The 15,414-nt window shown below is 35.5% G+C and overlaps 2 protein-coding genes across 6 annotated transcripts; both read left to right on the forward strand.

Annotated features, from left to right (window-relative positions):
• Positions 1 to 3,401: 3,401 nt before the first annotated feature.
• On the forward strand, positions 3,402 to 4,525 carry LOC111467923 (CDPK-related kinase 7-like). The gene is made up of 2 exons (XM_023113023.1): positions 3,402 to 4,048; positions 4,333 to 4,525. The coding sequence occupies exons 1-2, from the start codon at positions 3,575 to 3,577 to the stop codon at positions 4,465 to 4,467; spliced, it is 609 nt and encodes a 202-aa protein (XP_022968791.1). The 5' UTR covers positions 3,402 to 3,574; the 3' UTR covers positions 4,468 to 4,525.
• A 4,831-nt stretch (positions 4,526 to 9,356) lies between these two features.
• Positions 9,357 to 12,156, forward strand: LOC111467870 (pentatricopeptide repeat-containing protein At1g07740, mitochondrial). Of its 5 annotated transcripts, none has more exons than XM_023112949.1 (3): positions 9,357 to 9,658; positions 9,882 to 10,000; positions 10,485 to 12,156. In XM_023112949.1, the coding sequence occupies exon 3, from the start codon at positions 10,588 to 10,590 to the stop codon at positions 11,968 to 11,970; it is 1,383 nt and encodes a 460-aa protein (XP_022968717.1). In that variant the 5' UTR covers positions 9,357 to 9,658; positions 9,882 to 10,000; positions 10,485 to 10,587; the 3' UTR covers positions 11,971 to 12,156. The 5 variants fall into 5 exon arrangements, with proteins under 5 accessions (XP_022968717.1, XP_022968718.1, XP_022968719.1 ...); XM_023112950.1 differs by having other exon boundaries at positions 9,882 to 9,936; XM_023112951.1 differs by lacking the exon at positions 9,882 to 10,000 and having other exon boundaries at positions 9,357 to 9,545; positions 9,630 to 9,658.
• Positions 12,157 to 15,414: the final 3,258 nt, after the last annotated feature.

Here is a 15,414-nt window from a genome sequence, read left to right on the forward strand (position 1 = left end):
TCTTTGATAAGTAATTTCTAGAGTAACTAGTCTTGAGATATTGAATTTTTTTGAGATCATTGTCTATCAATAGAATATCATCAACATAGATAAGAAGTATACTCTTTGTAAATAAAGAGTAATCTACTTAGACTGAGTGTAGCTTGCATTTTGTATAGTGGTAGAGAATATGGAAAACCAATTGCGAGAAGCCTGTTTTAACCCATAAAGAGATTTATGAAGCCGACATACTGTATTCTCCCCCTATCGGTGAAGACCTGGTGGTAAAGACATGTAAACTTCCTCATCTAGATTACCATGGAGAAAGACTTTTTAAACATCCAACTGATGAATGAATCATTTTCGAGTAGCAACAATAGTGAGTAAGCAACGAAATATAGTAAGTTTCGCTGTAGGAGAAAATGTCTCTTTGTAATCAATACCTTCAACCTGAGTGTATTCCTTTGCTACCAGTCGAACTTTATAATGTTTAAAGGAACCATCAGAGTTTTATTTAATCTTGTACACCCAACGACAACCAATAATAGGTCGCCAACTCCTTCATCATTGGTTTTAAATTCTATTTGGGCTATAATAAGAGTTAGAAAAGCACGTTGAGTAGGAGAAAAACGAGAGAATGAAATTTGACAAGGAGTCTTATGTCATGGTTTAAAATCATTATACAAAGTTACAAGACCATTTGAGTATTTTAAGAATTTAAACCAAAATTTGGGATGGTAAATGACCAAAATACTCCTATGAGAGTTTGAAGATGTTTTCAAGACTTTAAGACACTCAAAATATTACGTAAATTTATCTGAAACTCATTTGAGGGTAAATATGTAAGATCTAAAGGGGACCTAGTATGTAAACTTTTAATTAATCAATTTTGATTCATTAACTATAAGTCACTCCACTAATAGACCTAGAGTTGCACTTTTATGCACCGTAGAACATGTTATGTCTATTGATATAATCATTATAAGGAAGTCAATCTTTCACGAGTTTTCATAATTACAGTTGAGTTAAAAGTCGTTTTATCCCTGTAATTACATCTTTCACCTTAAGTACCATATAATTTCTAATAAACAATTTGTTTATGATCCAATCATAAGTTAACGTCCATCACAGGTCAATGAGAGGGTGAGGCCCCGTTGTTCAAGTCTCGAAATCAATAATTAAGAGAACAACTCATTTACTTTCCTTATATAGAAATGAGTGAATTTAATCTCATGATATTATGTTGTCAACTCTCTACTTGATCAAAGTCCCCAAAATTGTTGGTATATTGAATGACTATAATAGTCATTCTCACCCATGCAAATTTAAAAACAATCCCTCACAGGCAGGAGTTCATAACTCACTCAGGATTAAGATCGAGTCGTATCTATTCATCACGTGAAATATTATTAATCTACTTAATTAACAGATTTATAAAGTGCGATAAAATATTTCTTGGTTTGTTCTTATACAAACTGATTCTATAGAATTCCTCCAGTCACATATCTTCACGAATTATTTGAATCAAATCATTTATAACAATTACAAAGTGGGAAGGGGTGTCAACTAGAAGGCACCCAACATTAATATAGAAAACTTCATTTATTATTTTTAATTTCATAATTCTTATAATGAAAAAGGGTAGGATTTGTAAAATTAACTTCAGTAGATTTAAGAGATTCTCATTAAATTATGTCATCAATATCATTTGAAAAATTGAAAGTTTTTTTTTGTGTGGAGAGACGGTAAATATCCACAAACTATTAGGTAAAAACCAGATTTTTTTTAGGAATGAAATTGAGATCTCAAATTAAGACTTTTACTCTCATAAAATTTTACCATGATTTCTAAATATACATATTTTTGTTTTAGAACATTTCCAAAATAGATTTTTTTTTTTTGGAACAATTCCAAAGGTAGTAAAATTAAGGTTTCAAAAACCTTAAATTGTACCGCGAATTGATGAACATCGTCATCGTTACCGCCGTCTCTTTTCAATTTGTCTAACAAATCGGTAAATCTAATGCCACAACGATATGCAAAAAACAATCAATTTTGCAAATCAATATTACACATATCACATATATGATTTGAATTACAATACCGACCATACTATTGATTCAAAATAAAAATCAATAGGCTCTGAACTAATGGAAGATAATGTACTCTTCATCTAGGTAGCTGAAGCATTAAGAACTAATTTTATTATGAATTAAAAGAAAAACAATAAATACTAAGAGCAAAAACTCTATTTTTGTAGAAACCTTACCTTGGAACACTTCTTGAAGTATTCCAACCATACAAACGTTCTTCATATTCTACAAGTTTTTCTGGCTATGACTCGAACACAAGGCCAAGGCTTGTGGGAGCCTCTTGAAAGAAAATCCCAAAGAGATTGGAGAAAAAGAGTTTCGAGAATGATCTAGAGATATAATTTCATTCTACAAGAAAAAGTGGGAGAGATTCATATCTTTTGGCTCAACCCGAGAGTCCTATTCATACAGACTCTTGGAGGATCTTTGTCAAATAATATATTTGCATCTTTTAATATATTAGGATATAATATTTTGTAACAATCATATTTATATAATAAAAATATATTTAATTAATTTGAATCTCATTCAAATTTCAAATATATTTTTATTTAATATATTAAATACATTCATTCATTTAATATTTAATTGTATCAAATACAATAAATATATTTTCTCTTTTTAATGTATCTAATATATTAAATATTAATTTGAACCTTTAAATTAATATATTTTTCTCTATTCATATTTAACCTATCTAATATATTAAATATTAATTGAAATACTTCAAATTAAATATATTTTCTCTATTTATTTAATATATCTAATATATTAAATATTAATTTGACCTTTCAAATTAAATTTATTTTCTCCTTTATATTTAATATATCTAATATATTAAATATCAATTTGAACACTTCAAGAATCTTTTAGCGTTACTATGAGCTAGCAAGGGGACCTTATTATAAGCTCCAATGATACAAAATTAATTAATTAAACTTTTTAATTAATCAATTTTCATTCATTAACTATAGGTCACTCCACTCTAGACTTGGAGTTGCACTCTTATGCACTATAGGACAAGTTATGTCCATTGATATAACCATTACAAGCAAGTCAATCTTTCACGAGTTGTTCATAATAACAGTTGGGTCAAAGTTCGTTTTACCCCTATAATTACATCTTTCACCTTAAGTACCACTTATTATCTAACGAACAATTTGTTTATGATCCAATCATAAACCAAGTCTCTCTCGAGCCAATGAGAGGGTGGGACCCCATTGTTTAAGTTCCGAAGTCAATCCTTAAGAGAACAACTCATCTATTGATTGATATGCTTATGATATTGATATATATATATATATTTATATATGTTATAATATGTGAATTGGATGAACCCCATTTCCTGATCAACTCTAAAATTCCCCTTTCTAATTGCAATTCCCCCAAGTTTTCTCACAATTCCAAATGCTAATCACAACATTGCAGTAGCGCCGCTTCTGGTAATCACTGAATCAAGGTTTTGTGTGTGTGTGTGTGTGTTCAAGTGGATCTCAGATTCCATGGGACTGTGTCATGGAAAGCCCATTGAAGATAACCCAAAACCCATCTCGGAAAATCTCGGTTCATCCATCCAAACTGAAACCTCCACAACCCCGACCACTTTCCCCTTCTACACCCCCAGTCCTCTGCCCAATCTCTTCAAGACCTCTTCTCCGGCCAACTCCAGCCTCTCCTCCACCCCTCTCCGCTTCTTCAAGCGTCCCTTTCCGCCGCCTTCTCCGGCCAAGCACATTCGGGCTCTCCTCGCCCGCCGCCATGGCTCCGTCAAGCCCAATGCCGCTTCTATCCCTGAAGGAAGTGAGTGCGATGTAGCCTTGGATAAGAACTTCGGCTACTCCAAGCACTTTGCCACCTACTATGACCTTGGCGACGAAGTGGGCCGCGGGCATTTTGGCTACACTTGCTCTGCCAGGGCGAAGAAGGGCTCTCTTAAAGGCCAACAAGTGGCTATCAAAATCATCCCCAAATCAAAGGTGATGATTCTACTTCTAAGTTGAGAATGTCTGTTCATCATCTTAATTATTGGATTAATGAATCTGGGTCGTTTATATTTAGGGTAATTTTATGGTGTCTCATGATTTTCTTGTGTAATGTGGGGAATTTTGAGGTTGATCTCTTATATTCTGCGAGTTTTTGCTTTAATGAAATGTTCGTGGAGCCCCCCCACTTCTTCCATTTGCATTTAAGATGATTGTGTGTGTGCTCAACCCAATATCATGTTTCAATGAAAGTTGAATGAGAAGAAAATAATGTGCAGATGACTACAGCAATAGCTATAGAGGATGTGAGAAGAGAAGTGAAAATACTGCGAGCTCTCACTGGACATAAGAACTTGGTGCAGTGCTATGATGCATACGAAGATGACGATAATGTCTACGTTGTCATGGAGTGAGTATATATTGTGCCTACCATCTAAACCGTCTTATAAAGCAAGGGGAGAACGCTTTTTATTCATTTTCTCCACCCAACCATTTTGTTTACTATGTTTGCTCTTCAGGTAATGTGAAGGAGGCGAACTTCTCGATCGGATACTTTCTTGGTCTAGTCTTATACAAACTCATTATATAGGATACCCCCACTTACATGTCTCCACATGAACAATTTAGATCAAATCATTTGCAACAATTACAAAGTGGGCCGTATCAATAGTGTTACTAGGATAAGGCACCTAACCTTATTCATATACTATAGACTCTTTAGGTTATTACAGGAACATGATCCTCTTGTATGTTAATCACATATTGTTCAAGATTATATTAATAACCTTGGATTTTCATACCATGGATAACAATTAAATTACAAATAAAATAATAAAAATTATTGTTAAAAACTAAATAATTAATTACAAGGGTTTAGGCCATAAATCCCAACACATGCTTTGTTCTAGCATGAAACATCGGATTTTCTACTAGGCGAATCGTAGATTGGTTGTCGCAATGAAGTGGTATTGGATTGTCAATTTTCTGGTGCCAATCTTTCATCAAGAGTTTCAGTCGTGTACTTTCTTGAGCTGCTCCAACCGCTGCTATGTACTCTACTTCTTTAGTTGACAATGATATAATTGGTTGTCTTTGGATATACCAATAAATTATTCTCAAATCGAGCTTGAACGCATACCTAGTGGTTGATCTCCGAGTATCATGGTCTCCTGCATAGTCAGCATCACAATATCCAACTAGCTTGCAGTCTTTGCTTCTTTTGTACAGAAGACTATGTTCAGTTGTACCTTTGACATATCTGAATGTCCATCGGGCTGCATCCAAATGAGGCTTTTTTGGACTTTGCATATACTAACTCATGATTCCAAATACATATGAAAAATTAGGCCAAGTTAAAGTTAGGTTGATAAGACTACCTACTAGTTGTCGATATGTCATTTTATCGTTCAACTATTTGCCTTCATGTGCACAAATCTTGGCAATCCTCTTCATCGGTGTTAAAACTTGCTTGCACTCTAACATATTGAACTTCTGAAGCATATCTCTTGTATACTTTTGTTGGCAGAACAAAAAAAAAAATTCTTCATTTGTGCAATCGACTTCTAAGCCCATAAGTGTTTAAGCTCTCCTAGCTCTTTCATCTTAAAGCTTATTGATAAATTTTCTCTTGTTTAATAAGTTTATCTTTCTTCATCCCCAATGATACTCAAATCGTCCACATAGACCAACACAATTGTCAATTTTCCTTCTCTTTCCTTAATAAACAAGCTTGAGTCGGCATGTGCAGCTGAATAATCACTTGGGTAAGAAATTCAACAATCTTACCATACCAAGCTCTTGGTGCTTGTTTCCATTCAAAAATAGCTTTTCTAAGCTTGCATACGTGATTAGGATTACCTGCACTCTCAAATCCCTTTGGTTGGTTCATATAAATCTCCCTGTCTAATTCTCCGTGCAAGAAAGCATCTTTCACATCCATTTGCCACAGTTTTCAATCTTTACTTGTCGTGAGTGCTAGCAGGACTCGTATGGTAGTGATCTTTGTCATAGGACTGAATTTTTATTCATAGTCTATTCCATATTGTTGAGAAAACCATCGAGCTACGAGTCGAGCCTTATATCTCTCGATTGATCCATTTGATCGTCACTTTATTTTGTAGACCCACTTGCAAGAGATACTCCTAGTCTTGGCACTAGTTTCGAAGTTTGATTTTGCTCCAAGACTATAATTTCTTCCTTCATTATTTGTTGTCAAGTCGTATTGTGTGATGCTTCTTCATATGTCTCTGACACTTTAACATTGTCTTCTATAATAATTGTACTGGTATACTTTGGATTTGATTTTATGATTCCTTTTGATTGTCTAAGTTGTTGAGGTGTCATTTCTTTTTCACCAGGTTCACTTGGTTAAGTCACTTCTTGCTCACCAACATTAGTGTCACTTGGATATTCAAACACATCATCACTTAATAAATGTGTACATCTTTCTCTCTCATCTTCTGTGGAAGAATTTCTCCAGTTTTCTCCCCCGTCTTTTATGGAAGAATTCCTTTAGTGTTGTCCAAGCCTGATAATACTTCCTTCTCTGAGGGTCATCCTGCTTCCATTGCACCACTCTGATCGTCAACCATGTGGTTTGACCATCTTGAATCAATGATCCAGTCATCATCATAATCGATATGTTCTTTCATCATCATCATGGGTGCTAATTCATCTTCTTTTATGGCACATATTGCCTCTACATCCCATTCCTCCTCCATCTCCATGTTAGAGGATGCCACGTTGCTTTCGACAGACTTTTTTTGGACCAACAATCCATGGACATGTGGCCCTTCCCACAATTGTTCAAATTTGTTTCCTTGAGTACTCTTGTTGTCGTTCTTTTGAGCTCTCTCAGGTTGTGCAGTCCTTGATGGCTTCTTCTTTGTATCCACGTTTGGTAGACAACTTATTATTGATCTAACTTTCACTTGTGTAGAGTGCTTCTTCTTCACCCTTCAATGTGATGCCTCCCATTTGTTTAGCCATGAAAAATTTTCGAACTCTACAAGTGATGGTTGAGTGGGCTATCTTGTACAACAATAATGAAACTTTTATATTCTGGTTGCAATCTATGGATAATGATTATCTTCATTTCATCTTCTCCAATTGCAGACTTCGAGTCTAGTTCAGTAATCTCTCGACAGATCGACTTGACTTTGTGGAAGTAATGAGCAATCGCATGTCACATTGTGAAATTGATAATAGCTCATCCTCTAGAAGTTGTAGCCTCGTATCGTTCTTCTTCGAGAACAACATCACAAACGTGTCTCGTGCTTCTTTCGGTGTCTTGTCATCCTAAATATGCTCTAACATCTCTTCTTCAATTATGGTTTTCAAGGCAAACATCACTTTGCCTGCTTTGATTCTCCAAGGCGCTGTTAGGATCCTCCTTTGGCGGCGTAGTTTCACTCCTGCCAACAATCTCCTTAAGATCATGTCCTTGTAAATAGGACATCATGCATATTGTCAAGTGTTGTAGTCAGCAGATCAACTTGACTTTGTAGAAGTACTGACCAATTGTCATGTCACGTTGTGAAGTTGATAATATCTCGTTCTCTAGAAATTGTAGCATTGTATCGTTCTTCTTTGAGAACAACATCACAAACGTGTCACATGCTTCTTTTGGTGTCTTGTCATCCCAAATATGCTATAACATCTCTTCTTTGATTGTGGTTTTCAAGACAAACATTGCTTTGCCTGTTCTGATTCTCCATTTGCGCAAGGCGCCGTTAGGATCCTCCTCTGGCGGCGTAGTTTCACTCCCACCAACGATCTCCCAAAGATCATGTCCTTGTAAATATGACATCATGCATGTTGCCCACGTGTTGTGATTGTTGTTGAGTTTCTTGATTCCTACAACGAAACGATTTGGAAATCACCCCACTTCTATGACTGAAATTAGGCATGTTGAGTGCAATGAACATGAATTATTAGGTGAATTATCTGAGTGTGCGATCATGCTTTAAATTTTCGTTGTACGTATGCATATGTTTAATTCATATCGGAATTATGTACTCCGCGTTCTAGGTGCTTGATGGATGACTTCGCCCCATTGAGCATGAACTTCGCGTTCCAAGTGCTTGATGGAGACCATCGCTCCGTTAAGCTTGCGTGTCTAATTTGCATGAATTACATATTATGATGTTAGATGACGACTGCATGCACACTCTGTAATTTTCTATGACACATTACTAGGATAAGCCTAGGGATTTGTTGTCAGGAGTGACAAGTCACTCTAGCTAGATCTAACCTTCTCCTAGGAACCAAGTAGATTACCACGGGGATGAGGTACCTTAGGAGTATTCTTAGACTGCTAGTTGTGTGAACGGTATCTATAGCTTTTTGGGAGGACTAGGGGTTCCTGATCAGTTCTTACTGTTCCTAACCATTTCACATGGGAAATGTGTCCCCACGTTGTACGACTCATTAGCTGCATGGGAACGGGTTGACTCGTGCCCCCCATAGGGGGACTATATGGGTTTAAGAGGTACTCAGCACATCCCTAGGCTAGACACCATGTAGTCTCAGATAGCCATGCAGAGGTAGTGCCTCATAGAGAGATACTAGCCATTTCAGCTCGGCATAAGGAACTCTTAGGTATCAAATGAAAGAATGATAAACCAGTGAAACTCCAAGGAGTAAGTCCTCGGGGGCAAGCCCCAAGGGACTAAGACTAGAACCAGACGTCCTAAAGCCAATAAGGAGACTGGAAATTCTATTAAGTTAGGATAAGATGAGAGCCTACAAGTAAGTGGTTTACTGAGTATAATTTTTATACTCATCTTGCTATGTTTTCCTTTTTCAGGAGCAGGAGGCGTTAGTCAAGGGTGGGCGTGATAGAGACGAAACCATCACAAAGAAATGTGTTGTCCCGGGGCGTCAGTCGAGTCTTTATTTTGTAATTGTATTTTTTTCATATTTTGTTTCCAAACTATTATTGTTTTATTTGTCGTTTCGAAATTTTACAAATAAATGATTTTTTTCCTCTATTGCGATTTCAAATTATTTTCTTGCATTCATGTGTCGTTGTAAGTCACGGCTTGTATAAAATATTGGGTTGTGACAAGCTCAGTAGACAGCTTGCTAGTAGTTCATAGTTCGTTATCAAGTTTTAATTATCTTAGTTAAATTGTTTCGATATCTTATTCTCATTTGGAGATTTGTTTCCATTATATACACCTAGACTACACCCTCGGTTTACTCTCTTCGTTATTGGTTCGGAACTCAACAAAAAAATATTGATTAAAAAATATTTATTTTTATTGTATTTGAAGGAGAAGACATATAGGTCTTTTTTTACAGTAACTCTTAAACTATCTTCCACCTCTCTTCTTCACCGGAGTCCTCTCTTCTTCACCGGAGTCCTCTCCGTGCGATCTCTATTTCCCTCCCTTCACTGCGAAACTTTCGGCGACATACTCACCGAGACCATCCAGGCGGCGCGGCACGACGGCGAAAAACAGGCCTGCGCCAGCTCCTATTTTGCGAGGTTTGCAAGCATCTTGATCTCCGAAATGACCTGCTTAGCATTCATCTCCGTTCCTAAAGATTTTTGAGAATCGAAATTCTGCAGGACCTCAATACAGGCGTTGTTGATAATTAGTGAGTTTTTCTTCACTATATGAGCTAATTGAAGCCGCTTGATTTTAGATTTTGTGGCACCATCTTGATTTTAGTAGAACAAAGGACCTGTTTAGGTGAAGTAAATTTTCATTTTGTTTAGTATAATTTTAATTTCAGTTTTGATTAAGTTAATTTATTTTTTCTGTTAGAATTTGTCGATAGTTTACGTTCATTGGTTGTAAAAAGTTGCGTTCATTCTTAGGGATGGGAACTGCGACCATTATATGATCAAACTGGCTGTATTGATGATCCCATAGGTACTTATTGAACTTATTCTCTCGAACATTGTCAGCTAAATGATCAAGGCTAAGGATCTGAATGGTACAGAAGCTTGATGTTCCTTTCCATTCTTATTATTGTCCTTGATGTTCCTTTCCATTCTTGTTATTGTCCTGCTCCATTTTTTTTTCTTTTTTCGTCCTATCAGAAAAGAAATTTGTGTTGTTGGTAGGGATAGACTCATAGCAAGCCATTGCATGAGGGTACAAGAAAGAAAATTATGATATGTGCTTTATATTGACCATGCTCGGAGTTGATTATATTTATATCATATTGTTGTCATGTATTGTACAGCGCAATTGTTCAAATCGACCTATTATTCATTTGCCTCCGTAGGAATGGGGATGTTGGGTTTAGGTGATTTGGTGCTCTATCATTATGCTATCTGCTATTTGGAACGGTGTTTTCTTATCGGGAGAACATTTCCTGCCTTGATCTAGACCTTTTTTCATATCTATTGTCAACTACAGTCTATTCATGCCCTCATTTGCATGTATTGTTAACTTTTTTTTGTCTGTTCTGATAGGTTTCTAAAGACGAAAAGCTGTTTCAGTCAGATATAGAAATTGGGCCAAAACAATATTTCGTATAAGATATTTGGGTTCACTGATTCGTGCGTTGCTAGTTCGATGACACAGAAATTGATCAAGGGATCAAGATTACTCGTTTTTCACCGAAATGTCTGCTTAATACATTTCCAATTGCTTAGTACTCACCGGCCAAACGAATTTGACCGTGTGAGTCCTCATAAACAACATCAAAAGCTCCGTGAGCCCATTCCTTTCGTCACCGATGTTAAAGAGGTAAAGGACCCATGTGAGGCATTGGCTCTCTTCGAGGATTACCATGAAAGGGGATTCAAACACCACTATCCTTCCTACTCATCTCTCATCTACAAGTTGGCCCGTTCTCGTAGATTTGAAGCTGTCGAGATGATTCTTGATCATTTACAAAATAGGAACATTCACTGCAATGAGACCCTTTTTGTCGCTTTGATTCAACATTATGGGAAAGCCCATTTGGTTGAGAGAGGTATTGACCTTTTCCATCGAATGCCTTCCTTTAATTGTTTTCGTAGTCGGCAGTCCTTGAACGTATTGCTTAATACACTAGTTGACTGTGACCAGTTTTCTAAAGCAAGTGAAATCTTCCAGCAGGCTTATGAAATGGGCTTCCGTCCTAATTCAGTGACCTATAATATAATGATCAAGGGTTGGATCAAGAAGGGTGAGTGGGAACAAGCGTGTAACCTGTTCAACGAAATGCTTGAGAAAAGGGTGCGACCTAGTGTAGTGACATACAATAGTCTTTTGGGGCTTTTGTGTAGAAATGGTGAAATGGACACAGCACTGTGTTTGTTTGAGAACATGATTCAGAAAGGACATCATCCAAATGCTGTTACTTATGCATTGTTAATGGAAGGATGGTGCTTAACTGGTAAATACAAGGAAGCCAAAAAGTTGATGTTTGATATGGAGTTTCATGGTTGTAAACCGCGGCCTGTGAATTATGGCGTTTTAATGACACATCTTGGAAAGACAGGGAACATCGACGAGGTGGAATCTTTACTAAATGAGATGAAGAAGAGACGTTTGAAGCCTGATGTTGTGACTTATAATATTCTTGTGAATTACCTGTGCAAGGAAGGAAGGGTTGGGGATGCTTATAAAGTATTGGTTAAAATGCAAGTTGGAGGTTGTAATCCTAATGCAGCAACTTATAGGATGATGATCGATGGGTTTTGTAATGCAGGGGACTTCGATGGGGCTATGAAGGTTTTGAATTCCATGTTGATGAGTGGGCACTGTCCTCGTTTACAAACTTTTGCTTCTTTAATTGTTGGCCTTTTGAGAGGCGAAAACAGTGATTATGTTTGCTTTGTCTTGGAGGAGATGGAAAAGAGACAGATGAGGTTTGACGCTGAAACTTGGAGGACTTTGGTTATGGATGCTTGTGGCCAGGATGTTGAAATTGGCAGCCGGATAAGCGAGTTGATCTCCTCCTTACACTGAATCTGCAATGAAACAATGGTAACATTTATAAGTCTTTGTATATTTTACTGTTATATAGTGTTGAATTCGATGTTCACATACCAATCATCAGGGTTCTTGAAATTTTCATTCATTTCTTGTTTTATTTGAAGTGATATTAATGCTGGAAACTGCATATTCGGGTTAGGGATCTTCTTGGTTGTGCTTCATTTTTATTTAGTTGAGAAGATTATAAAGATTTAGGTTAGGTAGGTCTGTGTTGATAACCATTTAAGGTTGGCATAATGATTCAACAAGTTTGATTCACATTCAAAGTTTGTAGATTTATTTTTATTGTTGTTCGTGTTCTTGGTATGCCATTCGTGTTCTTCATTCCTTGAGATCCTAAAAAATGTGTGCAATTGTCTTCTTGTGTTAACCGCTATCTTTATAATTATGTGATATTGTCGATTTTGAGTATAAACTTTTATAACTTTATCTTTGATTTCATCTAAAAAGTTCCAACTAAAAGTTTCATATTGATCGACGATATTTGTTTTCCCTCGTGTATCATGAGCAAATCCATTTCTCCCTTCTAGAGAGATTTTGCCCAATAATGGAACTCCCATTTCTTAAGCTTGATTGAATGTTAGCGTTAGAAATTTTGAAGTGAAAGTGAGGGTGAAAGGATGAAATTTTTTATGGTTTACATGTAATTTAATGATACGAAGAAAAAAGACAAAAAAAAAAAAAAAAAGAAGACTAATTTAGCCCTTTCTATAATGACCTGATTTTGGTCGAGGTCGAAAAATGTAATCACATGGTAGGATATATGTTTTTATAAAAATAGGTTAGATGTATAGTACTTTTCTATACATATCTCATGCATGTGCACATGTATGTATCCACTAGGCATGCTCCTATATGTACACCTGAGTCTGACTACGGACTAGTGCATGCCCACGTTGCCAGAAGCAGAAGCCATGGAGGAAAAGAAGTTTTCACATAATATCATAGTAGATGCATTTGTACTAATCATAACGAGGAAATACCTTGATGCACGTGACATACAAAATGCATGAATTTCATAGTTTCAAATCATGACATATACTTATGATGCAAATCATACCTCTATTCTTTTCATGATATAGCGTTCTTATGAAACATGCATCTGTATACTGGACATATCTTTTATGATTAATATATATGACTTATCAATGTCTCGTAGGCATAGAGTGAACATGTTGGCATAATATAAGTGGCATGACATGTGTAAGTTCATGTATCACATAACATTGGTATCACAACATAGTTTCATAATATAGCATAATCATATCATAGCATAAATTGTCACAAGACCACATCCAAATAAGAGTAATTTTAATGATATGATAGTTGGAAAAAAAAAAAAGAACTGAAGTTACTATGTATACGAACAAGGTGAACCTTATTTTTCAATGACTCAATCATAAGAACATTAAAGTTGAATGTGTTTTTCTTAGAGCAATTTTATGTTGGGTGATTTTCCAGAAATTTTTCTAGTAAGCATGTAAATGAGGATAAAATATGCTCAAAAGACTTAGGTTAGTCGATGCATTGCAATACATAGGGGTATGGAGGAACGCTCATGAAGCGTTTGTGTTATTACAATTTGGAAGAATATAATGTTGAAGTTGAAGATGTGCCTCAAAATAAAGGACCAAGTTCGTTAAGAGAGAGAGAAACTCAACAAGGGCTTAATCAGACTACGCCCCCCATAACAGCCTACGATCACGTTCACCCTAGAGGCTCTACCGTCCTTCATAAAGACAACTATGAAAGCACGGACAAGCTAGATAATTTATGCTATCTTGACCACCTAAGGAATGTACGCATCTAGAAGTTGAACTATGAATGTGTACCGTGGCTTTAAGAGGTTTGGATCCACCCAATATAAGGTGGATCCATGACTAGAAGCTACTTCCCATAAAATTTTAAGGTCTATTGCGTCACTTACATGATAAATAAAAGTCGCGTTAGGGTGGAAAACTACCTTCATACGTATGAAAGAAATGGTCATCCCTTGGACCTGATTTAGGGAGACCTTTTTCGAGAAGTACTACCCCATCGTAGCGATGTGCAAGAACCAAAAGCGTTCCTAAGCCACAAGCAAGGAGATAAGAGGGTGGAAGAATACGACTCAGAATTCACCTAGCTATCTAGGTTCTCCCCTGAGCTTGAAGACACAGAGTGAAAGAAGACTCTTCACTTCATTATGGACTTAAGAGAGAATATACAACGACAAATAATTGTCCATGCCTTTTAAAAGTTGACACTCTATTGGATATTAGGAGTGTACATTGAACTCGACAACTGAACCAACCCAACCTGAATTATAGGGATTGAGTTGGGTTGAGTTACCATTTCAGGTTAGATTTGGTTAATTTTCTGAAAACCGAATAAATTCGTTTCGGATTTTGGGTTCATTAGACAAATTTTCAGGTTTACTCAAAACAAACAATATCTTATAAAATATATTAAGGTATTACAATCTTACACGTGCGGGTTCAATTCCAACTTTATACGCTATCTTATAAAATATTTTTTTATTCCAACTTTATAAATAATGTGTTTAAAAATAGTATAAAATATATTACTATTTTTAATATTTTTAAATATATTGTTTATAATAGGAATAAACTAACAAACAACCATGTTTGGTCTTAAGTCTTAAGTGACAGTTCATTGATTATGATTTATGCATACATTTAGATTATATTGAAGTAAAAATATATTGAGTTACCGTAAATGAATTTAAATATCAGAGTTTTATCAAAAGTTATCTAAAATGTTTTAACCGTACTAGTGTCTACTGGAGCTTCTGATTATTTTACGAGTTCTCTAACACTAAAATAGTGGACACAAAATTAGATTTGTAAAAAAATTAGTTTCATTAGATTTATAATAGTAGGTAGATTTTGTTCCAAAACAAGTAATTTTAAGTTCTAATTTATTTATTATTTGTAATATTATATTATAATTTATATTTTTATGATTTTTTTCGGAAACTTACCGACATCTGTCATGTATAAATAAACAAGTCCAACTGAAGTAAATTATTTTTTTGTTATGCATTATTTCTTTAAATTAATTATTTTTTAATTTTATGATCTATCGTTATATTTCATGATTTTTAAAGTAATAAATTGCTCGAGCTGCTATTTAATTGTTTTATCTTTATTACAATGTTGAATTATGTAGGATGTTACAATTTTAGCTGGTTATTGACGAAAATTTGTTTGTTGGAATAATTATAGATTAATTTGTATTTGTTTGTGAACTCTTACTGTCTTTTGTTGTGGATTATTTATGTTGGTGACAACAAAAATTGAGGTGAGATTGAGAGGAGTGATTTGAATGATTGAAAGGGAGGTCATTTTATAGGACGGGATTTCATTGCTTCCCGAAGTTGGTTGAGATTTTTGTGGATGAAATTGCTTCCCGAAG

Source organism: Cucurbita maxima, unplaced genomic scaffold (assembly GCF_002738345.1).
Source record: "Cucurbita maxima cultivar Rimu unplaced genomic scaffold, Cmax_1.0 Cma_Scf00035, whole genome shotgun sequence".
Classification (NCBI taxonomy): Eukaryota; Viridiplantae; Streptophyta; class Magnoliopsida; order Cucurbitales; family Cucurbitaceae; genus Cucurbita; species Cucurbita maxima.

What these genes read in the sequence shown, in the direction of transcription:
- LOC111467870 (XM_023112948.1), top strand. Translation starts at nt 10,588, where the DNA reads ATGACACAGAAATTGATCAAGGGATCAAGATTACTCGTTTTTCACCGA.
- LOC111467923 (XM_023113023.1), top strand. Translation starts at nt 3,575, where the DNA reads ATGGGACTGTGTCATGGAAAGCCCATTGAAGATAACCCAAAACCCATC. An exon ending in AAATCATCCCCAAATCAAAG is followed by an intron (nt 4,049 to 4,332) that starts GTGATGATTCTA and finishes AATAATGTGCAG; the next exon opens with ATGACTACAGCAATAGCTAT.